Source organism: Tursiops truncatus, chromosome 8 (assembly GCF_011762595.2).
Source record: "Tursiops truncatus isolate mTurTru1 chromosome 8, mTurTru1.mat.Y, whole genome shotgun sequence".
Lineage (NCBI taxonomy): Eukaryota > Metazoa > Chordata > Mammalia > Artiodactyla > Delphinidae > Tursiops > Tursiops truncatus.
Genome location: NC_047041.1, coordinates 30,623,537 through 30,651,297, shown reverse-complemented (window position 1 = coordinate 30,651,297; position 27,761 = coordinate 30,623,537). Strand labels below are relative to the sequence as shown.

The 27,761-nt window shown below is 36.4% G+C and overlaps 1 protein-coding gene and 1 pseudogene across 4 annotated transcripts in view; one reads left to right on the top strand and one right to left on the bottom strand.

The window, feature by feature from the left end:
• The window catches only part of FOLH1 (folate hydrolase 1), a 65,307-nt gene extending 54,231 nt beyond the window's left edge, over positions 1–11,076 (bottom strand). For 3 of the 4 annotated variants that reach the window (XR_012333345.1, XM_033862108.2, XM_073808270.1), the window contains exons 1-4: positions 10,802–11,076; positions 8,492–8,597; positions 5,286–5,472; positions 684–785 (exon numbers count right to left, since the gene is read on the bottom strand). Coding sequence is in view for 3 of the 4 variants with exons in the window: in XM_033862108.2 (XP_033717999.1) it covers positions 684–785; positions 5,286–5,472; positions 8,492–8,597; positions 10,802–10,919 (513 nt within the window). In the remaining variant the exon portion in view is untranslated. Of the gene's footprint in view, positions 1–683; positions 786–5,285; positions 5,473–8,491; positions 8,598–10,801 lie in introns of those variants that run through there. The other variant, XM_073808271.1, reaches the window with a different exon arrangement.
• LOC109552305 (lysine-specific demethylase 4D-like) overlaps positions 1–27,761 on the top strand; it is a 359,102-nt pseudogene that overhangs the window by 208,602 nt on the left and 122,739 nt on the right.

The following is a 27,761-nucleotide window of genomic DNA, read 5'->3' as shown; positions in this document are numbered from 1 at the left end:
TTGAGTAAACCACGTAACATTTTCTAAAATGGACATTCGTACTCTTCACTTGAAAATGGCAACAATTTCAAATTCTCATTCAAGTTCTTTGAAAATTAATCCAACTTATACAGTGGTAGTAAGATATGTAGTATTTTCATACAATGGAAATTACTTGGCAATAAAAAGGAACAATCTACTGATAAATGCAAAACATGTGAATTTTACAGACCCTATGCTTAGTGAAAGAAAATAGACACAAATGATTACATGCTATCAATTCTATCTATATGAATTTCTAGTATAGGCAAAACTAATCAAAGGTGGCAAAAAAAAATCAGAAGAATGATTGCCTTGAGAGTGTGTGGAGTTGATTGAGAAGGGGCTCAAAAGTACTTTCTGAAGTGATAGTAGTATTCTATATGTTGATGGGGTTTGCATTACACAGGTGTATGCATTTGTCAAAAGTCCATAAATGTACATTTTGGATTTCTCCATCTCAGTGTAGCAAATTTTATCTTAAAAAACACTATGAACACAAAATAGTATGTATTCCTTTTTATTACTAAGAAATTCTATTTCTTAAATATAAAAAAAGGTGAATTTGGATTACATCAAAAACCTCCTTAATACCTCTTTAATTATTGCCTGTATGTATAAGGAAGTTCTCTTTGTTATTTTTATTTTATTGCATGCATTTTTACCTCTGGCATTCCTTGTGGAGAAAAGGCACTGAAAGGTGGAACAACATCTGAAACATTTTCATATCCTGGAGGAGGTGGTTCAAATAATGATGTGTTGAAAATCTAGAGAAACAAAATATAATAATCAGAGGCAAATCAGGTAAAGTTTCATTACTATGACCAAACAAGGAAATGTGTACTATCTCTTTCTGTCAGTAGATGGTTAATGAAGCCTTTGGTATTTTAAAGATACAGATCAAAGAGCCAGCACTGTGCTAGAGGCTATGAGGATTTCATGAGATGAATAAACTTAGAGACGCTTAGAGGATGTATAAGCACTAGCTTTTGATTTAGAAGGAAAACTTTAATTCCCAAATAAAAATAACAGCGTACAATATTCTTAGTCACTTATAAAAATGCTAAGATAATTACTTGGGAGCAAATTAATGTTAAATTCACTTTGAACCAAATATAATATAATCTTTCAAGTGTATCACTGTCATTGTTAAGTAGGTATCAATTTTTTTTTTAGGTTCCAAACCACTACCTCTAAAAGAGAGCTCCAAGCTACAGGAAGAAGAAACTGACAGAATTCCAAAGGGAAATAAAAATAATCCACCACTATAGTTAGATAATCTAACATTCCTTTCCCAGCAATTAATAAAGATTGCAGACAAAATAAGACTACATCAAGGATAAAGGCGATTTTAGCCAAACAATTAACAAACTTGAACTAATGAACAAATATAAGATCATTAAACTCAACAGCTGAATACATTTTTTTCAAATAAACACAGAACATTTATAAAAATTGACCACATAATAGGCTATAAAGGAAGCCTCAACAATTGCCAAATGACTAGTGTCATACAAACCACATTATCTGATCACAATGTAGTTAAGTTAGAAAATCAGATGAAACCGAGAGTGGAATAACTTTTAAATTTGGAATTTTAAAAATACCCCTAAATAGCTCCAAGGTTCAAAGATGAAAACATAGAACTTAGAAAATATTAAGATATTAATGATAACTAAAACACTTCTCCAAACTTGTGAGATCTAGTTGAAGTGGCTCTTAGAAGGAAATTTATGGTTTTAAATACTCATATTAGAAAAGAAGAAAGGTTGAACATCAATAAATTAAGTATTCAACTGAAAATGTTACAAAGAACAGCAAAATAGACACCAGGAAGGTAAAAGAGGAAATTATATTAAGTAAGAACAGAATTAATGAAACATAAAACATATATACAAGAAATGATTGCCAAAGCTGAAGGTTTATTCTTTGAAAATACAGGTAAAATTGACATATCTCTGTCAATGTCAATAAGAAAAAAATATAAGGTAAGCACAAATAAATAATATTAAGGGTTGAAAAAAAATCATATCTATAGATGTCGAACAGATTCAAAAAGGTAATAAGAAAATACTAGGAAGAACTGTGCCAATAATTGAAATCTTAGATGAAATGGAAAAATGCATTTTAAAAAATTTATTAAAACTGACATAAGGATGCATTTTTTAAAACCTAAATAGTCCTATAACAATAAAAAAAATTGAATCAGTACTTTAAAATCTCCCACAAAACAAAGTATCAAAACCAACTGCTTTTACTTTGAGTTTGAAAGTAAAAGATTAAGTATAACACAACGTATTTCAGAGATTAAAAACTCAGCTCATTTTATAAGGCAAGTCTAATCTAGAAATTATACCCCAATAAGCAAATTGCAGAAATACAGGCCAAACATGCTATGAATATAAACTGAATATATATAGATATATGAGTTGAAAACTCTACTACTGACTAATATTACAAATTTCAAAAATGTAAGATTAGTCTAATATTAGAATATCATTTAATATAATTATCATTGTGAAAAAGAAAAATTATACGCTCATCTCAAAAGATATCCATAAAAAAGAAAAAAAGTGTTGATAAAATTCAACATAAATCCATGACAAAAAGTCTTAGTAAACTTGGAAAGGAAGTGAATTAATGTAACCTGATATAAATATCAAAATTAAGGTGAAACATTAAAAACGTTCAAGTCAAGGACACCTGCTATCACCACTCATTTTTAATGTTAAACTATAAGTCCTGGTCTGTGCAGTAATGCAAAGGGTTGTGGGAGATGGGGAGTGACTCTGAGCTGACATTATATTGTACTGACTAGAGCACCAGTTACCTACTTCTGATGCTGATAGAACCTAAAATGACACCAAATCAACTACTACTCTTCAAAAATTCCCATATCTTCCATCTTTCCCATAATTTTTCTGTGGTCCACATAGGGTACAAATGCAGCTGAATCACTGGGAAAGATTATAAGAAAAACTATACTAAAGTGCAATAAAAATCCATCTAGAGACAAAGTCATCCCATCAGCAAGTCTTTCAGCCAAGGAAGTACTCAAGCTCGTCTCACTTGATTTGCCTTTATGGTAATCTTCAATTTTACAACACCACTGAGCAGGTGGATTTTACATCAAGTTTATGAGTTATTCTAACAACTAGGAAAAGTTTCTTAAGGTAATGGAAAAGAGTCTTTTGGGTGACTTTATCAAAGGTAGACAATACACCAGTGAGCACTGCTCACTATCCAAAATTCACTAATATAGCCTCAAATTATGTATTCTGAGTATAACTAAAATAATTTTGGTTTACAAATTTCTATTTACTTTCTGTGACATAAAAAAGGTAATATATATAGTTCAATCCATATGGCACATTATCCTTATGTAAACAAAGATGAAATAATGCATATAGTATTAAAAATATTTCTTGCAGAATCTATAAAATGCTAATCATATTTGTTGCCTGTGGGAAGGGGAACTCCTCTATGTCGTGCAGGAAAGTAAAAGTTTGCAGTTTACCACATAGCTTGGCTATGAATAGTCACAATAATTAAACTGGGAGATGGGGACACAGTAAAAGAGCATTTGTAGTTGGGGTGAGAATAGAGCTGAACTGTCACAAGGTCAAAAGATAGTGCCTGAATTTGAAACACAAGCAATACAAGCATGTCATTTAAAGAAACAGAAGTAAATACCAAAAGAACCACTCAGTGCTGAACAGTGATTGCCTCAGGGAAGGGGGATATAGAGGGGCCCTTAGGAGAACTGTGTGATTCTTTTTGTGCAGGTAAAACTTGGGTAAAAATAAATGATTTAATGATATAACTTCCAAACAAGTTGATAAGCTTTTGGCAGCTAACACCATTCAGGAAAATCTCCAAAATGAAACTTCTACAAGTTAGGTTTATATTAAGTGACAGGCTTTAGAAATTTCATAAGTGCTTATAATAGCAAAAAGAAACAATGAAATGAAATAAAAGCAAAGGTACAGTCAAAATTGGAAGTGAAGAGCAAGGAAAAAAGAAGAGAATTGAAAGTTTGCTATTTTCCTCATTGCACACAATTGCCAAATTTAATAGATCAAATTTGGTTTAAGTATGTGTATTTTTTAACATTACCAATATTTTATTACATCATTAAATAATCTACCTAAATATACATTTAAAGACCCCTTAATATTTAATTATATAGATATGACCCTGCTTATTTAATAAAGGTTATGGGACCATAGGAAGTATATCAGTATTCCCCATACCTACCTTAAAAATATTTTTAAAATTTTGAAATAGTTTGATAATATTTTTTAAAGTTAAACAGTATTAACTACCATAATTGAAAATAGTGAATATGGAAACTTTCAACTCATATTAGGAAATTTAGCATGGGATTACATCACTGACTTTAAAACAACATATTAATTATTAAGAAGAGGCTGATTCATTAGTCAATAAGGGGAGGTGATTAAAAATTTATATATACTTAAATCACATGACATTTTTAGTTGACTGATCAAACTGAACATATCTGAAGCTATATGCAATTTAGAAGGCCCAGCTAACCAAAGGACTGAAAGAAGCTATCCAGAGTAAAAGGGGCTACTTTAAATATGGTAGCTGTAAGGCAAATAGGGATGAATGTTGAGTTATATTTTATGAGCTTTCATATTGAATATATATCGTGATAAGAAATACCTCAATTACTTGTATTATCTTCTTTCCCAAGTGCCCTAACTAGCAAAGAAGATTGTAAATTTTTTAGTGTAGATATAATTCTATAGTATTTCTGTCCAAATTCTCCTCCTTCCAAATGCCCACACCCAAGTTCTGGGCGCAGAGCTGAACACATGATCATATGAGATTTAATCATTAAGTACAAATAAAAACCTGACTAGCTCAAACAGCACTTCTCTGAATTTTCTAGCATCTTCAAATCTATGCATGATCTTTTATAGTCCAAATCTTTCAAAAATGTATCAATTTAGTTGCTTAGAAGTTTACTGATATATCATATTTTATATTAGTGTACAATACTAAAACACAGAAAATAGCAAATGTCATCAAACATCAATTTTTCAGAATCTTTCCAACATCACATAAATTCAAACATCATAAGAAAGAGTTGGCACCAGTAATAAGATTATAAAAGGCATCATTCACAAGTGTCAATATTGATTTCTACCAGTATTTGGAGATGGTAAAGGGCATTCTTTCACATAAGGTATTTCAAAATAGTAGACCGGGGGGCTTATTTTTTCTTTCTTTCTTTTTACCTCATTTCCATCTTCATCAATTATTGAGATGTAGTTGGGATGAGTCTTATTTGGATAGGACAACAGGACATCATAATGGGCTAACTCAACAGAATCCAGGCCAAATTCTTTCCACTGAGATTGAATTTGCTTTGCAAGCTGAAAGTTTTGTTCTGTTCCAGCTAAATGTGGTATCCGTGTAAAATTGCTGTTGAAAAAAAATTGAAAGTGGTTAGAAATTTTTAGTCAGACTTTATCTTAAATCAACAACCAAGTAAGGCTGATTTACATTAAAAAAAATATTTTGAGGTGTTATACTTTACAAAAGCAAAGTGGGGGCTTCTCTGAGGGCACAGTGGTTGAGAGTCCGCCTGCCGATACAGGGGACACGGGTTTGTGCCCCCGTCCGGGAGGATCCCACATGCCGCGGAGCAGCTGGGCCCTTGAGCCATGGCCGCTGAGCCTGCGCGTCCGGAGCCTGTGCTCCGCAATGGGAGAGGCCACAATGGTGAGAGTCCCACGTACCACAAAAAATAATAATAATAATAAATAAAAGATAAAGGAGAGAAGGAATTATATATGTTGCTAAAGAAAAAAAAACCCTCCCCTGAAAGCCACCTGGGATTTCTGGTCTTTTGAGCATAAGCTGTCTGTTCTCCCTATTTGACGCCCTACAGTAAATGCTGGACTCCTTCACCTCAACCTGGTGGCAGTAGACTGGCTTTGCTGCACAGCAGGCTAGCAGACCCAAGTTTGGTTAGGTAACATTATGAGTGAAATTCCTGGTACAAGTTTTGTCATTACCCACCAAGATGCAATGGTGTTCTATGATCAGGTTTAGAACCCACTCATTTGGAGCAAAGTTAATCCTGAAAATGATGAGTAGGAAAAAAGATTTGTTTCCAAGGATAAATAAATCAACTGGCCACAAAATCAGTGCATTACAGGTTTTGCCACTAACTTGTTGTGTAATCCTGGCCATGTCTTCAATTTCTCATCCATACATGGGGAGAATATTGCTACCTCACTAATTCACAAAGATTTGAGGCTCAATTAGACAACTGCTAAGAAACAGAAGTTCATTTTTTTTTGTTTTAATCAATTGAGAAGTGTGTCACACTGTCTTGATTCTATTAGAATATCCAGTTATTTTCTAATAAGAAGAATAATTTACAAACTATCCAAAATAGCCAACAACATGTATTAACAAAACAAATAGGCTCATACATCTCTGTCTGGCTAGAAAAGTTTATATATGTTCCAAGGATCATTATGTTATCTCAGTTAATAAAGGGAGCTATTGGTATTCCTGTTTTCATACATTGCATCTGGTTTACAAATGCACAGTGCTTGGAGAAGTTAGATGACCTAAAGACAGCCAGTGAAAGACGGAACTGGTATTCAAATGTAGATCAGTGAAAGCTAAGACACTCTTCTGAAATAATCTTGTCTTTCAGAACTGGGTGGAGAAGGAAATTCCCTCTAAAGACATGCAAAATAGTGAACAGATCTGAGAATTTAACTAGATGTTACAAAACAAAAGGGAAAACTAGGACAACCTTGCACCCCAAGGAAGACTGAAAAGGCAGCCCCTACTTAACGCGCTGCCCCAGCCACTATTGAGAGTCAGGTGACTTAGAAGTAGTAGAGAATTTTTAGTAGTAAAGCGAAGGATTAGAAAGGGGAAAAAGACAGAGGATCTGAGGCTTTAATGACCCCTAACCTAAGGGTCTAAATAGACTGAAAGCACTCTGATGGACAAATGGCAAATTGGAATTCTGGAGAGTCCAGGAGGCTTCTGGAGGTTCCGTGGTCCTTGGAGGGGTGAGTGGGGGGTTCTGTTAATCTCTTTCTTTTGTTTGTTAATGATGCAAATCCTTGAGTTCTAAACAGTTAGAGGAGCTTGGTCAACGCCACGGAGAATAAGCAAGAAGCTGACAGCCCAGAAAGTGAGCTAGAGGAAGGCATTCATTTTCTTTCTTTGCTGGTCACTCCATCTCACAGGTTAGAAAAGGAAAAATGAAGCAGAAGCAGCACCCCTGTCTAGGAGTGAAGATTATATCTCACCAGACTTCCACTTTTATTATACCTATTATACATAATTATAGTAAAAGAAGTGCAAGAGGCAGAAGGATTTCCACAAAATTTAAGCTTCTGGGTCTCTCACTTGAAATGGCCCTTCCAAAGACTTGATAGATGCCCTAGCAAATTTTATTCATAGTTTTAATTCTATCGTAATTAAATAGACATATGTGTTTGTATGACTATGTGTAGGTACATCTATACATATATATACTTACTTGACTGTTTTTACATAAAATTATAACTTGTATTCACTAAGGAGTCCTTTAATCGTTATCAGGACTTCAAGTATGTCACTTTGAAAAAGCTAAGCATTCCAATCAATTATTCAATAAAAGTGTTTTATTTTTAGTTGCCTTGCAAATACTTTTTAAAATTTACTCATTTACCTCTTTTTCCCTACACCAGGGATAGCTATTTCAGGAAATAGGGAGCTGGTTTCTACACTAGGTCACATATATGCTCTCTAATTTCATGCTCATCAGAACAATATCACTATCCCCATTTTATAGAGGTGAAAATGATGGCTCAGGAAGGTTAAGTATTCACTCAAACTTACTTTAATATCAGTGGGCGAAGATGGAATTTAAACTTGCGTATGTCTGACTTCGAAGTCCAAAATTTATTCTTTTGACTAAAATATACTATCTTCCTCTGAAACAGGAGTCAGCAAACTATGTTTCACTGACCAAATCCAGCTCACTTCCTTTCTTTGTACAGCCCACAAGCTAAAAATGGTTATCACATTTTAAATAGGTGAAAAAAATCAAGAGGAATAATATTTTGTGACATATCATTTATATGAAATTTAAATTTCAGTGCCTACAAATGAAGTTTTATCGAAACTGTCACACTTATTCAATTACGTATTTACTATCACTTTTTTGGTGCTACAATAGCAGAGCTGAGTAGCTGGGACACAGATCAGCTGGCCTACAAAAGCTGGTTCTTTACAGAAAAAGTTTAGTGACACCTGCTTTAAAAAATCTATCATGATAAAGTTCAGCTGAAGGTACAATCCTCTCCAGATGACACATGATACAAGATCTTCAGTAATAAAACCTTTTTAAAAAGTCAGTTTCTGTTTATGAAATATTGAATCAAAACTTCTAAACAGAATAGTAAACTTTTAAGTATATGCTTACTACAAGAACGTCTTGATGTTCTCTGCTTTCAATTCATCCAAAAATGCTTTCTTCACATTATGCCGTGGAATGTTAGTAGCTTCACTGGAGGATTTTGTAAACCATCCTGTAAAATACAAACAAATATAGGAATGAGATTTGAGCTTATAGACAGGGCCTATTTTTTCTTATTATTGTATTTATCATATATAAAACATCAATGACCTCTGGTATTAACTGAGATTTTCCAAAGTTTCATTGCTCTTGCCTACTTCTATTGGAAAAAAAATCATGCAGACAGACTTAATTACAAATCAGTTGCAACATATTTTTAAATCCAATTTCAATAAGTATTGCTGTTATTCTAAGAAATGTTTTATGAAATTAGCGCTAAAATTGAAGATGGTTCAACTGATGGGAAAAATGAAGGCAAAGAGGAGATCCACCTTCTTTCTCTTTAAAGCTTCTATCCTCAGTGACGACGCCTCTGCTGACCCAGAATAAGCATTTAGTAAATATTTGTAATGAATTAATTATGAGTATGTTTCAAGTACATAAATTATCTCAAAGAGTTGAAGGCAATTCAGACTTGTAATTTGTTCTGATTCTGAAACTAAAGCAAAACAAGCTTAAATATTTTGTGCTTGCAGTTGAAGTAGGCTTCAAAAGTTCAACTTCAGAGAGCTACAGTGAAACTCCAATTCACCCAACATCTCTGCAAGACACACAGTGAACAGAGACTAGAGCAATGGGTAGCCAGATAGCGTAGAGCCATTAGCCCTGGTAGTTGGCTTCGTGACATAGTTTATTTAGATAAATGATATGATCTGTGCATAAAATGGTTACCTAAATCACCCAGCTAGCTTTCATGGAGCTTTCTAAGTTATTAATCACATACACGTTACACACATGCATATATACACGCATATTGAAATAAATGGTTGGCAGCAAATGGAAATACAGTTCCACCAGTATGTAAAATAAAGAGACTTGGATTAGACTGTAGGATAAGGGCACTCGGAGGATGAAATGCTTGAATCGAGATCTAAAAAATGAGCTGGATAAAAAGGACGGAGGCCTGTGGGAGGGAGGGAGCAGAGAATCCTAGGAAAAAAATTAACAAACATTAATAAAGAACCCACAGCCACTGAGCAGTGAATATAAGGGTGGGGCTGAGGGCAATACTGGGACGAATAAAATGTTTTTAAAAGATGCAGAAGACTTTAATCCTCATGCTACCCTTGCCCACGTTGTACAGCTGAGAAAACTGAAACTCGAGTTGAAGTGTGCCCTTAACGAGCACACTTATCTAAGCCCCACAATAACCCTAATATCCACATGCTAGTTATGAGCAGAGTGTGGCTCAAAGGTTACACAACAAGCAAGAAGAGGCTGAATTTGAGCCAGCTTAGTTGGTCTACGCCCTGGTCTCCTAAATCCCAGAAAGGGGACCCAGAATTCAGAGTACGGCCGAACTATCAGGCTATACCTTAACGCTAGTCCTGTGCATTAATGTCCAGTTAGAAGCATCTCCTCACCAGGAAAGAATTTTTAAAAAGTGCCAATACCCCACTACTGTGCCAGGAGCTTTAGATGCTATTTCGTTTACGATTCCTACTAACTTACAGATAGTATTCTTACAAAGGTTGACAAACTGTGGCTCAGAGAGACTCGGTAACTCGCTCAAGGACACAGAGAAGTTGCAGAGTTAAAATTAGAATTTAAAAGAGTCTCAGCGAATCTGTGCTGCCCCCTGGTAATCATGGAGAGTTGGGTTAAGTCTGCAAATCAGTACACAGGGGAAAACGCTCAAGAACTGCTATTAAGGATCTGTTCAGAGCACTGACAATGTCAGCCGGTTAGCTCCTAAATGTTCCTCTTTATTTACTCGCAAGGACGAAAGAATGAGAGAATAGGGCTCCCACGCAGCAGTGCCCTGAGTTCTACCTACTGTATACACGAAGCAGGTCCAGGCACAGGCACTAGATAAAGACCCCAAACAGGTAAGAGTCGTTTCTTGCAAAGCTCCTGGGACGACCTAGCAAATGCCCCCAGAGATCCGGCGCTCCTACTAAAACGTACCGATTGCTCGCAGGGCCCCAGCAGTTGGAACTTTCTCAAGTTCACTTTGAGTCTCTCCGTTCTACTCCTTACCCTGGGTGACTGTCTTAACAGTAGTCCGTCCAGCAACTTCCACCTAACTCGCGGGTGCTCGTCCCCACTTTCCCCCACCCCCCGGGAGACCGGGAGACCAGCACCTGGCCCGGGAATCCCGCGAACCGCCAAACAGCCGGGTAGGCTCGGGGTTGTGCGTGGCGAGGGCCCCCGTACCGAAGAGGAAGCCGAGGACGAAGAGGCAGGCGGCCAGCACCAGGGCCCCAGCGCACAGCCAGCGCGGGCGGCGCCAGGCCACAAAGGTCGAGTCGGTTTCGCGCAGGAGATTCCACATCTCAGCGTGTGGCCGTCGGGGCCTCCGGGGACCGGTGTCTCTGCGGTGGCCACCCTGCTGCCTCGCGGGCGGCGGGGCAAAGGCTTCCTCCTTCGAGGGCCGCTTTTAGCAGTTCTGCAGCCTAGAGTCCACTCCCAGCCCAGTCCACTCGCACTCCCAGGGCACTCCAGGTTTCTCCGCCCCTGAAAGTATTTCTAGTTTACTCTCAACCAATCCCGGAGAGCAAGAGGCAGTATCAGTCCCCAGAAGAAGAAAACCCGGCCCCTTCGGAGGGGTGCTTAAAAAAAAGTTTAGTTTGAAAATTTCTAGCCCTTATTTTAAAATAAAGGAAAAGAAGGAAGAAAGGGAAGGAGGAAGCAAAGGACAAACTCTTCTCCTTTCTCCACTTCCAGACCACAATCCGATTCACAAAAAGAACACTAAGTACCCCGTAATTCAATAGAACGATCCTCTTTTGTCTGTCTAGGAAAATGCATGTTCCAGGCAAGTTGGTAGACTAAACTATTCCTCAAGAACTTTTTTCAGATCCGAAATCCTATTAAATACTATTATAGCCCTAAAAGGAGTAAAATCAAGTAGAAAACGGTGGTGTCCAGTTCTGGCACTGCTTTGGATATTCAGGGAGTGAATTTTGGTGTCAATGCCAGTTACCACTGTGCTCTTTTTCCTAATGAAGATCATTGATACTTATCAATTATTAGGGAATTATTCCTCCCTTTACATAGCACAACCATTTTTAAAGAAATATTATTGGAATTTGCTGAAGGCAGAGAGCACATCTCTTTATATATCAGAGCTGCCCTTGGCACTCTCTTACACTGTGGGTATGAAATCAGTCTTTGTTGAGTTAACCTGAAGAGTCAATCACACATAAATCTACCCCTGTTATAAATTCTTAAAAAATTATAACAATGATATCTAAAGGAGGACAATAACGACATGCTTTATCAACGATGTTCTTATAATCTGTAAGGGAGACTGCATGCATGGCCTCTAGCTAGGAGTGCTTTACGGAAGCATTGTATTTAAAAGAATCGTGAAGTACCAGCGGAGTTTGAACCAGGGGAGATGAGAAGAAACTTTGGGTCTGGGAGCCAGAGCGATAGTCAAGGAATGGCAGATAGTTTGCTTTGGGAAAGGGAGCGAACAGGGAGAGAGCGAGGAGACACGGGGCTACATCATAGAGAATGTTGGGTACTCTGATAAAGAATTTCTGAGCTGAGTGAAGAGATGTGGGAAAATTAAAATGTTAACAGTGAACCAAGACAACTACTAGATGACTTAGGACAGGAAAGGAAGGAGTTTCTTCAGCCCTTTCTAACAATAGCTTATATTTATTAAATGTCTCCTAATGTTCCTATTGTTAAATCTAACCAGGAATGGTGGAAGAATAATACTTACTGAGCACTTTCTAAATGAGCCACTTTATATACATCAACTCGTTTAATCATCGGCACCCTTCGTGATTGATACTATCACCCTTCCCGTTTTACATGCAGGAAAACTGAAATTTAATGAGATGAGATAAATCACTCAAAGTCACAAAGCTAAGACAAAATCCAAAGTGTGCCTTACTCTAAACCACTGTACTGCCTCCCTTGAGCATGGGCTGCATTTGCTAAGCTCTTTGCTTGTATTGGGAGGAACACTGGGCTTGGAGTCGGAAGACTTGGACTTAAGCTTTGGATCTGGTCCTGTCTAAGCCTTGTACCCTGGAGAGTCACATATTCGGTTTACTTGAATGTATCTTCTCATTTGTAAAATATAGGATCATCTAATAACATTATTAAGTACCATCTGTTAATAAAGATGTTCTGAAGGTCAGATGCGAGTATAATTGAGGGAAATTATATTTATTAAATATAAGAAGGGTTTTGAACAATGTTACAACTACCTAACAATTTAATTAATACCCTTATGGTGAGCTGGGCTACATTTGAAGAAATCAGAGAACAAATGAACATCTGTCAAATCTTATTGAAAGGATTCGTTCTCTCCTCATGAAGCTTACAGTTTAGTGGGGAAAACATAGCTTTAAGAGTAATTAATGACTGATTAATATTATAAGCACATTCCACATGGCAGGCACTTGCTATATGCTTTACAGAATTATTTCATTTAATTATCAGGATTTAGCCCCAAAGAATTTGAAATCTCTAACAGGTGGTTTTGCAAGCCACACTAGATTTTTCTTTTCTTTTCTTTTCTTTTTTAAGCTGCTTTCTTTCTTTTTTTTGTATTTATTATTTTTGGCTGCATTGGGTCTTCGTTGTTGCACGAGGGCTTTTACTAGTTGCGGCGAGGAGGGGCTACTCTTCCTTGCGGTGCGCAGGATTCTCACTGAGGCAAGCCACACTAGATTTTTCTGTTGCTACTATTTCTCTTTTACAGCTGAAGAAACTAAGCTTTAATGAAGTTGATTAACACCCACCTTCCCCCCCAAAAAACTTGACACATGTTTGCTTTGATAAGCATTAGATCACACTGTACTTCCTTCTTCGACTATTGAGGAAAGATTGTAGATGATTCTTCATACAAGGACTTGTAGAAGAAAAATGCCAAACCCGTAAGATACGTTATTTTTCTTGATTGAAACATTTATCATACTACATTGTAACTGTGTTTCCTTGTCCATCTTCCTGGATGTTGTGAATTTTTTTTTGAGGTCAAGGACTTTATTTGATACATATTTATACCCATATCTCCTGGCACAAGATAGCTAGGAATGGCTATTTGTTTCAATTAACGAACAGGTGAATGATTGAACAGAAGAACAACTTTAATGTTCGAAAGGAAAACTATTTGCTTGATAATTCACTATGTATTATGTCACCTAATGACAAATGAAAAATCTGACATCCCTACACCTTGCCTGGGTTGCTATTTGAGATTTCAAAAGCATTGGTTTCATACAATACTCTCCCCAACCCTGCACCATTTACTTCCTTCACACATTCATTATGACTCATAAACTCCCAAGGAAAAATGAATACAACATCTGTTTAATAATGCTTTATTTTTGAAAGTGTCCAAAATTGCAAATGTACTCGTCTATGTGGACATCTTATTTCCACTTTCATATGCATAACTTCTTATATGGACGTATTATTTCCACGTTCATATGCATAATTTTTTCTCTCTTTAAAGATCCTGCTTAAAAATACCTATGTTGTGAAGTCTTCTTGATATTCATAGACATTTGGTACTAATACAGTGATCTCTACTTTTCCTTAATTTTGTGTCAGCCTTTTGTTACACATGTTACTCTCTTATTCCCTTTCAGATTTAAGCTTCTTGGTGCCAGGAACCATATCACGTTCCCGTCTATTTTCCAGAGTTATCACAATGCCTCGCATATAGAAACACCCTTTTGAATGAATGGATGACATGCTAAGTAAAGAAGCATTATGAGGTATAAGAGATCATTACTGTTACTGAAGAACTCTACTCAAAGGGGGAAGGCAGGACCTAAACGGAAAGATAAATAACAATACCAGAAAACAGAGATTATGAGCCAAAAAGAACAGCAATAGCTTGTGCTCAGGAAAGCATTTTGGGCTCCTTGTTTGTACCTAATGACTCCTATTAACATCATTAGCTTTTGTTTGAAGAACACCTTGAAATATTTCATAGTGCCATAGGCCCATCCATACACAAAAAATGTGTGGCTTTACTTTGTAGGTAGGTAGATAAGGTAAAATGTGACCTGATCATCCTCTTCCTCTCCCAGTACAGGAAATAAGAGATTCAGAATAGAAATATTAAACGAAGGAAACGTAATACACTTGTATCTGCTACTCGTTATCAGCTCTTACAGAATCTTTAGACTGAAAGCTCCAAAGAGGAAGGGCTGTGCCTGACAGAGCACTTGGCACATAATACGTATACGATAAATACCTTTAAATGATTGAACAGTACAGCAACTATTAGATGATGAATAGTTATTACCTAGTTACAAAACTCTTTTAAACAATAGAACAGTAGAGTACAAAATGAAACTATTTAACTTTAATTCAGTAAAGAGAGAAAGCATTTTTGTCCTTTACTAATATATACTCATTTAGATATTTTATTCAGTCTGAAAGCCATCTCTTAAAATTATCAACATGGGCCAAGTACTGGGCTGCGTCACAGAAACACCAAATAATAAGATCTTTTTTTGCTTAAGCTGCGATTTCTGACTCTCTGGACTGTAAGGTTTGGTAAAAGCAGATGCTCAATAAATAGTAGCTATTATGATTCCCTACCTATGACTGGCTAGAACTGAATACATATAAATCAGTACAAAATAGTTGTGCTGGCTAACCAGCCTTGGAGAGAATGTGTATAATCCAACCTTGTTAGGCTGAAATGATTTAAAGCAGTCTTGACCAAGAAATCTTGGAATATTGCTGTCAACTCAAGTGGCAGGAAGCTTGAGAGCTCAAACAGAACAATGTTGTCAGATTAATTTCCCAAGGTCTCTACTCTGTTTTTGATTTCCCAACTCAGAAACCTTAAGTGGAATCCAGTGCACTATATAGTGATTCTAAATTCCTTAACAAAGCAGTGCAGGCTATCTAGATTTTGGATTCTTTTTGGCAACATCCTCCATTAACCGCCCTGTCGTGTACTCTAATGTAATTTCCTTAGTCTTGCTAACCTCCAGTTTACTCATCTATAAAATAGTAATAATACAAGTTCCTGTTGCACGCGGTGGTTAAAAAATGTTAGCAGAAAAGCCTGGCACTTAGATCACTGTAAGTGAATAAGAGATGCTGTTGTTACGTATTTCAAAAAATCATGTAAAATCATTATCTTATTTGATCAGATTATTTTAAGTAAACATCATATATGTACTTAGAAATCTCCTGTGTTTGAAACCAATACACTATCATTATGCTAACCTACACTTAAGAAAAAACTATTCTTATGAGAACAGTAAAGAAATATATTCCAAAGAGTAAAATGAGATACTCTATGCATAATACTAATATTTCTTTCATAAATTGAAAGTGATTAGATCAGTCAATATGGCAATAAGGACAAGATAAATCTGTCTTTATACAGACATGAACTAAATCAAACAGTATTACACTCATCTCTGGAATATGTTTGAAAGAAAACAATTAAAATTTTTTTAGCTCCTTTATCCCCAGGCTCTAATACATATTTACTTTTTAAAAATAATGTTCTAAAAAGAAAAATACTTTAAAGCTCCATGACAAAGGAAACCATAAACAAAACAAAAAGGCAAAACACAGAAGGGGAGAAAATATTTGCAAATGAAGAGACCGACAAGGGATTAATCTCCAAAATATACAAACAGCTCATGCAGCTCAATATCAAAAAAACAAACAACCTAATTAAAAATGGGCAGAAGATCTAAATAGACATTTCTCCAAAGAAGACATACAGATGGCCAAGAGGCATATGAAAAGATGCTCTAACATCTTTACTAACTATTAGAGAAACACTAACTAGAGAAATGCAAATCGAAACTACAATGAGGTATCACCTCACACTGGTCAGAATGGCCGCCATCAAAAAATCTACAAACGATAAGTGCTGGAGAGGGTGTGGAGAAAAGGGACCCTCCTACACTTTTGGTGGGAATGTAAATTGGTACAGCCACTATGGAGAACAGTATGGAGGTTCCTTAAAAACCTAAAAATAGAACTACCATATGATCCAGCAATCCCACTCCTGGGCATATATCCAGAGAAAACCATAATTTGAAAAGAAACGTGTACCCCAATGGTCATTGCAACACTATTTACAATAGCTGGGACATGGAAGCAATCTAGATGTCCAACAGAGGAATGGATAAGAAGGTGTGGTACATATATACAGTGGGATATTACTTAGCCACAAAAAAGAACAAAATAATGCCATTTGCAGCAACATGGATGGATCTAGAGATTGTCATACTGAGTGAAGTATGTTAGACAGACAAAGACGAATATCATATGATATCGTTTATATGTGGAATCTGTAAAAATGGTACAAATGAACTTATTTACATACAGAAATACAGTCACAGATGTTGAAAACAAACTTATGACTACCAAGGGGGAAAGGGGGGGATAAATTGGGAGATTGGGATTGACATATACACACTGCTATATATAAAATAGATAACTAATAAGAACCTACTGTATTTCACAGTGGACTCTACTCAATTCTCTGTAATGACCTATATGGGAAAAGAATCTAAAAAAGAGTGGATATATGTATATGTATAACTGATTCACCTTGCTGTAGAGCAAAAACTAACACAACATTGTAAATCAACTATACTCCAATAAAAAAAAACCTTTAATAAACATTCTTGAACACAAAAACAAAAACAGAAACAGAACTCCATGACTTCCACTTAATCTGTAAACACAGAATGCTTGCACTCTATATTACACATTAAATAATGTAGCTTGGAAAGACAAGAACTCTCTTCTCCAAGTGATTTTCTATCATTTTAAAATTTTCAATCTTTTAAAGTTGGAGGGTGATTATATGAACATATACATTTGTAAAACTCTTTTCACTACACATTGAAATTCTGTTCATTTTATTGTATATAAATTATAAATCACAAAAATTGATTAAAATAAAAAGATAGGTGTATAGGTAAATAAGATTATTTCTTAATGATTCCTCTAAATTCCACTCTTTTAAACTAATTAATTCTCATTCTCCTAAACTAGGGGAATCTTTGCAGACAAGTTTCTTTCCTTTGAAGTTTTGAGAAATAGAATATTTAGCTTTTCAATCAAATGATAGAATGGGTTTGTAAAAGGACACATTTTAAGAAAAAATATAGAGGGTTTCAGTTAAATTTTAACACTAAAATGAAGCGTGTTTATCTTTTTAAGAAATGTATATAGAAGTATAGGAAATAAGAAGCTCAAAGTAATCTTTTACACCCTTCTTTCCTTTCCTATACCATATCACCCTCCAGAGGTAAGTACTGTAAACATCTTAGTATTAATCCTTCCAGACATTTTTCGATGCATATACACAATACCTTTAAAAATACAAAATGATATCATGCTATGCATTTATTTGTTTTTTTATTTTAAGAAAGTTTTCAATTGATGTGTACATACTTACAGAAAAGTACACAAATCATAATCGTACAGCTTCATGAATTTTTACAAACAATGATAATTCAGCATCAGGATCAAGAAACAGAGCTTTACCAGGAACTCCAGATGCCCTCCTCAATCCCCTTTACATCACTACTCCTCACATTGGCTAATATCCACTATTCTATCCTGAATTCTAACACCAACATTTAGTTTTGCAGTTTCTATAAACAGAATTATACAGTATATTTACTTTTGTGTTCGGCATCTTTCACTCAGAATTACATTTGTGAGATACTTTCAGTGGTGTACTAGTAAATCAGCTCTGGCAAGGGAGGGGAAAGCCCTGATTTGTGGCATCTCTTAATTTCCATGATGTAAATACTCCCACAGTGGTAGAGTTAAAGCTAACACATGATGTATGTGAGTTGGAAGGAGATGCCCGTAATTGCCTTTTTTGGGGTTGCATTGGGTCTTTGTTGCTGCGCATGGGCTTTTCTCTAGTTGCAGCGAGCGGGGGTTACTCTTCGTTGCGCTGCGTGGGCTTCTCATTGCAATAGCTTCTCTTGTTACAGAGCACAGGCTCTAGGCACATGGGTTTCAGTATTTTCAGGGCACGGTCTCAGTGGTTGTGGCTCGCAGGCCCTAGAGCACGCAGGCTTCAGTGGTTGTGGTGCACGGGCTTAGTTGCTCTGCGGCATGTGGGATCTTCCTGGACCAGGGTTCGAACCCATGTCCCCTGCATTGGCAGGTGGACTCTTCACTGCTGCGCCACCAGAGAAGACCCCCATAATTGCCTCTTGTAAGCTGGTAGGAGCAGGCTCCAGCATACTACTGGGCCATAGTTTTTCCATGTACCAATCATTCACTCATTCTCTGGCCTATGAACTAACCAACTGTACAAATATGCCACCATCTATTTATCCATTTTCCTCTTGATAGACATCTAGATCATCTCCAGTTCTTAGCTGTTAGAAACTGTGCTTCTACGAACATTTGGTGATTATATGTATTTATTTCTGTGGGTATATATCTAGAAGTCACTCTTACCAGCAGTGCATGTGAAATTCTAATTCCTCCATATGCTTGCCAACTAAATTGTATTTCCCTGACAGCTAATAAAATAGAACAGCTTCTCCTAAGTTTGTTGCCCCACTTGTATTCTTTGAAGTGACTGTTCAAGTGTTTTGTCCAATTTTCTGTTGGGTATTCTGACTTTTTCTTTTGGTGTTTTTGGAGGAATTTTTTTGTACTTATGCCTATAATTTTATAATACGTTTATTTTACTCAATAATGCAGACTTTCATGTTAGTACATAAAGTTTTTCCTTTATTGTTTTTAGTAGCTTTATAATATTTTAAAGAATAGATGTGAAAAATAGATTTTTTCATTCTTAAGCATACTAAAAATTTCTATGTGTATCTGATTCATATGAGAGTTTAATATATTGGATCAAAGCTGAAATCTGTCCTGGAAAGTAGCACCAGGAATTTTGTTATGAATAAACATTCAAAAGGAAGAGTGGCCCTTAAAGAACTTGAAAGATGAAAAGGTATTCTCCAGTCTGATGAAGTAGAAAGGGCCATTTTATTCCACACACAGCAGAATAATCACAGAACGCTGGTGATTCTAGTTTGGTAAGAAGCAAGGTGAGTGTGATTAGGATAGGATAAAGTAAAAAGTGTTGAGATTTGTTTGGAATATAAAAGGAAGAGCTCAGCCAGAAGCTCATTAGGAATAACTATTGGCAAAGGTCACAGTTTTGAAGGTCTGTAGTGGGAATTCTGAGAAAAAATACATTATTAAGACCTAGACTAAAGAGAATTAAATTAGCAAGTGTTTAAAGAAATATCTTCCTCAGAGTTCTTGAGAAAATATGGAGAATGGTAAACTAAAGATTCAATTAAATGTAATTTTATTGGGAGAGCGGAGGAGTGTTGATTGGTGGGATGTTTCTTTGTTTAAGCTAGAAACTAAAAACTCTGTTTTTTGGGATTTTGGTTTTGTTTGTTTTCTAAATAATTGGAAGTCTTTTACTCTATTGTTGGGAGTGCAAAATGGTGCAGCCACAATGGAAAACAGCATGAAGGATCCTCAAAAATTTAAAAAGAACTACCTTGTGATCCAGCCGTCCCACTTCTGGATATTTATCCAGAAGGACTGAAAGCAGGACTCGAACAGATATTAGTACTTCCATATTCATTGCAGCCATATTCACATAAGATAAGATGTAGAAGCAACCTAAATGTCCATCAACCAATGAAAGGAGTTTTTTTAAATAAAGTAGGTATACATAACATAGAATACTATTCAGCCTTAAAAAAAAGGGAATCCTGCAATATGTGACAACATTGATGAAGCTTGAGGACATTATGCTAAGTGAAATAGGCAGTCACAGCAGGGAAATACTGCATGCTTCAACCTATATGAAGTATCTAAAGTAGTCAAACTTGTAGAAGCATACAATAGCATGGTGGTTGCTAGGGAGTTGCTAATGAAGGGCTATAAAACTTTTGTTATGCAAGATGAATAAGTTCTAGATATATGCTGCATAACATTGTGTCTACAGATAATATTGTGCAGAATAGATAGCAGTATTGTTTGGAACACTTAAAAATCTGTTAAAAGGTCAGATATATTAAATATTCTTACCACCATTTAAAAAAAAGAACAAAAAAACTAGATGGCAATTCTAAAACTAAAGGATGCCAAAAGGCCCCAAATATAACCAAAACAATACATTAACAAAAATTTAGTTTTTAAAATGTGGTATCTTAGATTCATTGAGAGTATTCACTTTGAAAATATTAACAAAAAAATTATTGAAAAGACACAAACATTCACACATACAAATATGCCAAAGTACATATTTTCAAAGTCATGGCTTTGAAATCAGACATATTTGATTTTAAATCTACCTCAGGTGCTCACATACACAATTATAGGTAAATTGTTCAGTTTTACCCCTTTTATAGTCTCTACCAACTCCACAGAAAAGGCTCTTCGCAAAGTTACCAAGACAGTGGTCAATTCTCTTTGCTCCTCATTTTCTCTCTCTATTTCTCTCCCTCTCCCTGTCTCTGTCTGTCTGTCTGTCTGTCTGTCTCTCTCTGTCTCCCTCTCTCCCTCTCTCTCTTTTATTAGTGAGATGGACTCCACCTTGGCACTGTATAGCCATGAGTTATCTACACCCATACGGAAACCTGTTTCTACCAAATGGGAAAAACCTGACCAAAGTGTAGGTTTCCATTAAGATCAGAGTTCTTTAGACCTATGTAGGAAGAATTTGAAATAACATAAGAACCAAAAGAAAATTAAACCCAGTGATGTAACCACCTGAGTGAGGTTGCAGAGTCTTGTGAGAAGAAAAATTAAGTCAAATCTAAACCCAAGCATATAATCTCTGTTGGTTATTAGACCTACAAGACTATTAAGTGAATTGATATAGTGACTACAAATAGGGCATCACAGGCATAGTATCTCTGGTCAGTATCTCAGGTAAATATGCCAAACATGTAAGAAAGTATCCTTGAAGACTCTTTGCGGTGGCACCAATACTTCCTTTGTGAGAAAGCATATTTTTACCTCTAGAATATTTAGATTTAAACATAGAAATGTTTAGGTAATCAAGTTAATTATTTATTATTCCATTAATTATTATTTCAAAACTGTGCTGTGTGATATTTAAGAGAATTTAGCCTATTCGATTAGACTTGATTCTAATAAAAGCTATATAATTGAGTAATTCAGTTAATCTTTTGGGTTTTAAATTGAAATTACTTACTATATTTATATGCAGTTTTACTGAAATATGTAAAAGAAGTTAATATTCCCCATAATTATAAATTAAATTTTTTTAGACTTATAAGAATTAATTTTAAGTACTTGATAAGGTTTGTCAGGTGATTGAATTGCTTAAAAATTAACAGAATACATTAAATGTATAAATGCTGTTTAAAATGTTTGACAGTATTTAACTGTGTAAAGTAAGACTAAAATTATGAAAGGTTCCAGGGTTATTGTTAAATTTACTTGATTTATTAATTGAATAAGATATATTTACTGAAACTAAAGTTAAGAAAGAACAAGTTCTTTTTTAAATTTCAAACTTCAATCAACCAAATATAGATTATAAAAATTAAAATAAAATTCTGAATAGTTTTTTTCTGTATAAACCTACCCTTAAGGATATTCAAAACAATATTTTAAATGTTACAATACAGATCCTCAAAGAGTTTAGTAAAGTGAAATGCTAGTTCCCCAATTAACACTTTCTCTTCCAGACCAGATGACATCACTTCTCTCAAACTGGCATTCCTTCTCAGTCTCCTTTACCAGATCCACCTTTACCAGCCCTTTAAATGTTGGACTGTCTCAAGGCTCTGCCTTTGGCCCTGTGCTCTCTTCTTTCTATAGCATCTCTTGAGGTGATTTCAAACTCTAAGTATGATCCATGCTCTGGTAGAAACTGCTCACCAAACACATTTCCTGTTTCCTAGGCATACAGCTAGGCCAGAAGTTCTCAGTCTCCCTTGAAGTTAGGTAGGTCCACATTACTGTGTAAGAGTTAATAAAATATAGGAGGAAGTGATATATACCACTGCCAAGCCTAGCCTTTCAACACTTCCTACATAATCCTCTCTCTTCGCTTCAATCATTTGGCTGAATACACAAGACCTAGGAGAGATATCAGAGGCTCTAGGGGGTGGTATTGCCTCAAGATGGAAAGAGCAACCATTTCTGAATCATTACTTGGAGGAGTAACCAGCAATCAAGAATGCTCACTGGATTTTATACATGTGAAAAATAAACTTCTTATTTTTTTTAATCCTATAGATTTGTCACAGAAGTCAGTATCACTAATATCACTGATCTTGATAGAATCCTCCATTTTTTCACGTTTTTTGCCAGACAAAACTTCACTCCTGGGATCCAGAAAAACATCCAATTGCTTAATTGAAATCTCCATCTGAGAGTCTATCAGGCCCACCAGTATTAGTCAGGGTTCTACAGAGAAACAGAACTGATAGGCTATATAGAGATATACAAAAGAGAAGATTTATTATAGGAATTGACTCATATGGTTATGGAGGCCAAGAAGTCCCACAGTCTGCTGCCTGAAAGCTGGAGAGCTAGGAGAGCTGATGGTATAATTCAGTCCTCAACCGAAGGCCCGAGAAGTGGCGTGGTAGGGGTGTGTCTCTCGTATAAGTCTTCAAGTCTGAAGGCCCAAGAACCACTTCCTCTGATGTCTGAGTTCAGGAAAAGATGAACGACCCAGCTGAAGAAGAGAGAGAGGAAACTCATCTTTCCTTCACCTGTTTGTCCTGTTAGGACCCCAATCACGTTGGTAAGGGCGAATCTTCTTTACTCAGTTTACTGAATCAGATGCTAATCTCTTCCAGAGACACCCTCACAGATACACCCAGAAATAATGTTCTACCAGCTCTCTGGGCATCCTTTAATCCAGTCAAGTTGATACATAAAAGTCACTTCACTACCACCCCCAACACATTTACTGTCCACTTTCCAGCCTCACCCCCACCTCCACCCAGCTTCCCTATCTGCCCTATCTGAATAAATGACAGCATTCTCCATTGTTGTTCAGGATAAAAGCCTAAGGCATTCTTTATCCATTTACCAAGGAAATATTTATTGAGTCTCCTATGCATCAGGAACTATGCCAGGTGCAGCAGATATAATAGTAAACAAGGTAAGCCTGGTTGCTGTTCTCTCTTTTAGTCATATCCAACCACCACTAGGGTCCTCCTAAAAAATAAATGCGATCATATCTGACTCTTGCTTGAAAATCTTTGCCTTTACTCTTTTTTCCCTTCAAAATAAAGTTGAACTGTTTTCATCAGGATATGCACATTTTCCCAGGACCTTATACTAATCTATTCTTGTAGTGGACATCTACCTTGAAACCCTCATGCCTCTGGGTACAGTTAGTTGAATGAAGAAAAGATACCTGATTCCATTTAGCAGATGGTATTCTTTGCTGAGGTATTGAATTGTAGTTTGAAGTGGCTGGAAGTGTTACATATGTGACCGGTCAGCTTCTGCCTACCACATGGATACATTCACAGAGACCTGGGATTAACTAGAAAGTATAATAAAGCACGTGTCCAGAGAGGAGCAGAGATAGTATTAGAAATGGAGTACTCCCTTAATTCCTGAACTTGATCTTGATTCCAGGGTTTCTTGACACCCAGTGTCATTCCTACCCTTGGGTTCTATGAGATAGTCTCGTGTCCTTGTAATAAACCCCTACCCCTTTGTCCATTCTCCCTTTTGCTTAAACTAATTTTAGTTTATTTTACTTGCAACACTGAATCCTGAATATTTAAGCTCTCAACCTCATCTCTCCTTCAACTCTACTCTCCCATTCTCTAATCCCATCATCTATCATAAAAACTTGTTACATAAAATTTCAAATGGTTTCTGAAACATTCTTGGCTGTTTTGTGGCATTAGGCTTTTATAAAATCTGTCTCGTGCCTCAAATGCCCATTACCACTTAACTTTCTGGAAATGTTCTAGTTGTATATTAAGGTTTTTCTCAAATATCACCTCTGCAGTTCACTTTCTCTGGATTTCGCCAAGAAGACGTTTTCATCTTCTGTGTTGCCATAGTACTCCATCTACACATCTGTTACAGCATAAAGGACATGAAATTACTATTGAGAGATTTTCTTCCACATTAGACTAACTCAGGTGTAGGAATGGTCTTTAATTCTGAAAAGCATTTGGATTAGTTTCTATATTTCTGAGAGTATACGTGATGTATAGAGATGCTTTGCCTTTAAGCCAAATAAATAGAATACTCTAAAAACTAACTTTGTCAATACCATTGGAAGTAGAAAACTATCACACACTGATACATACATAGACATACATAAACATACAGAGAGGCAAAAACAGAGAACTTATGGTTCTAAAATTTTACCAAGAAGCAGATAGGGTAGGGGTCCCTGGAGAAAGAGAACCAGACATGGGTTTCTTGACATAAGAAAAGCTATTTTTTGGCCTAAGCTATGCTGTGATCTAAGCCTGGCCGCAATGCTTGTTCTTGAACAGGTCTCGGTAATTAATGATCTTAAAAGAACAAAATAATTCAGGAACAGATGACTGTTATCAGGCAAGAGAAGTAACAATAACAAAGATAATAAATCAGTTGTAAAGACTCCCAGTTCCACAATGGTAAAGGTTAACCTGAAGAACATTTTCTAGCTGTTTCACAGAATCTGGACGCCCTTGGGCACTCAACCACCAGATCAGGCGGAACCTAAGGAATGATGACGTTGACCCTTTTTGAATTCAATCAACTAGAGCTTGGACTCTGTTGAACTTTGCCCTAATTCTATACTGAATTCTCCTCTGCTCAAACCCCCTCATGAGAATGTATGTACACTTAGCTTAAAACTTCCCCCATGTTGCTGTGCAGGGAGACACTGCTGTGGGAAAGATCCCCGGTCCACTCCTTACTTGCTGCAAGTAATACAACCTTCCTTCTCCTGATCTTTGACTTGGTTGTGCAATTTGGCTGACACCCACCAGGGGGCGAAGCCAGCTTTTTGGTAATAGTATAATAATACAAACCCACAAGTTTAGAAAAGAGTGGTTGGATCCAAATTGTGTTTCTGGCAGATGCATAAGTTAAGTTTACCAGCTCAGATGGCACAAACTTTTTATTAATATTTGTGGAGAGTGTTAAGATTTTCCATTTTTTCATTTGATTAGTTTCCAAATAGGCTTTCCCCTTTTTTTTCTTTTCTTTTCTTTTTTCTTTTTCCTCTGATAAGAATTATCTCTCGGAAGTTTCTGTTTCAAAGAGATGGCCCTCAGTTCCTAGAGAAGAACAGGTAGAACATTTACGTCTCGAAGATACAGGGAATGAATGCAAGTTTCTTCAAGAAGGACTTTTGATCCTAAATCCAGAATTTTACAATAATTACAAGTCTTTTGAGATGAATAGGGGATGTTTGACGATTGGTAAAAAGATAGGTGAGCTTTTAATTGTTTCTAGAGCTGCATTTCTGTTCTTGTAAAGACTTGATCTGTAAGAAAAATACAGTTGTTTTCAATTCCTCAAAGAATGGGTTGCAACCTAAACGACAATGAAGCTGACCTATCCATTCAACTACATTACCTTCAATTTCTTTAGGAAAATTAATAAACAGAAACCTCATTTAGAATGGAGTTGGGAGGCCAGAAGGGGGAGCTCTCATGCCCTACCACTTAATGTCAGTTGCAGACCCAACAGGAAGAAACTTACCTTTATGTCTCCAACAGGAAGAAGGTTACTACTTTACTGTCCAGCAGGAAGAAGAAAGAATTTCTCCTTGCTTGGACACAGACCAGCCAATGAGAAACTGTCACAGCTTAGCCAATGAAAACTTCCAGTTCCTATAATAGGACTCTCTGTTTATAACAACTCCTTCACTTCTCCCTTTCCTAGAAAAGAACTTTCCTCTCCTTTGTCCTTCAGACTTGCCTGTGGTTCACCACCATAAATTGTATGTCCCAAATTACATTTTTATTTTCTGTTCTCAAATAAACTCATTCTGCTGGTAAAATAACTGGCTGTTTTATTGTGTAGGTCAACATTACTTGGTGTCAGAGAGTGGGATCCAGAGAAGACCCCCCAATAACTCTGAGGCTAGTTATTGGGGGTATTCTTTGGTGCTGGTACCCACAGAGCCCACTGAGCTCACTGCTTTCTTGCAGACCCTGGAGCTGTGCTCTTTTTGCAATTTAAAACTTTCCAGGCTGCTTTTTTTTTTTCTTTTTTTTTTTTTCTTTCTTTCTTTTTTTCTGCTTTTTTTTTCTTTTCTTTTTGTCCTTTCTGTTAAAGGCTCTATCTTCTTTCTGAATACTCATTTGGTACTTTGCACTGACTCTTTTGAAATTGGGCTGTTCCTACTGGAAATGTGCTGCTAAGCCTTTGGTCAGATTCCTTTGGAACCAGCCTGTACCTATTGAAATTGTGCAGTTTAGGATGTTTCTTTGCTTTTCTCTAGAGTAAAACCTCTAAGAAATGGCATCCAAGTTATCTAAAAGTTTTGAGCATGCCCTCTCTTTTCAGAAACCCCAGCTGGTTTTATAAATTAAAACCACAGTCCCCCCTCATGCACATTTCTATCTAAATGGACCTACTTAACCAAAAGTAATTTAGAACACTGATGCCCATTACGGGGAACTTTTTGAACTCCCCAAACTTACTTTTCTTAAAATTGTATTGGACAGCCATGGCTTTAAAATAGTCAAAACTGAATGGGATACTTATTTCGATTGGTATTTTGAGGCTTTCAAGTGTTATCAGAAGTCTAAAATTTCTTCTCTGAAAAATACAATTTTTAAATAACTGAGGCAAACGAACAATTAAAGAAAGACAAAATGGCTTCTGAGGCTGCTCTTTCCCTCCCCCAACATCCCAAGTCTTTTTATCCAGATGCGTGGGAGCCATCCTTGTGCTCAGGCCCCACCTCCAGCGCCATCTTTCTCCTTCTGTTCTGCACTGCCTCTACCTCCCCTACAACCTCTGCTTCTCCATTCCAATTCTCTCACCAAACTTCCCCTTTTTCCTAAAACTTTCCACACTCTCTCCTCCTCTGAACCTATCAGAACCTGCCCCTTTAAAGTTAAGCCTTCTGATGATACAAACAAACCTCAAGTTTTTTATGTTCCCTGGACTAAGGCCAAATTGTGAGCCACAGTTAAAGAGTTTCCTAAAGTAACTAAGGATCACCCCCACCCCATAGGTTTGCTGAAGAATT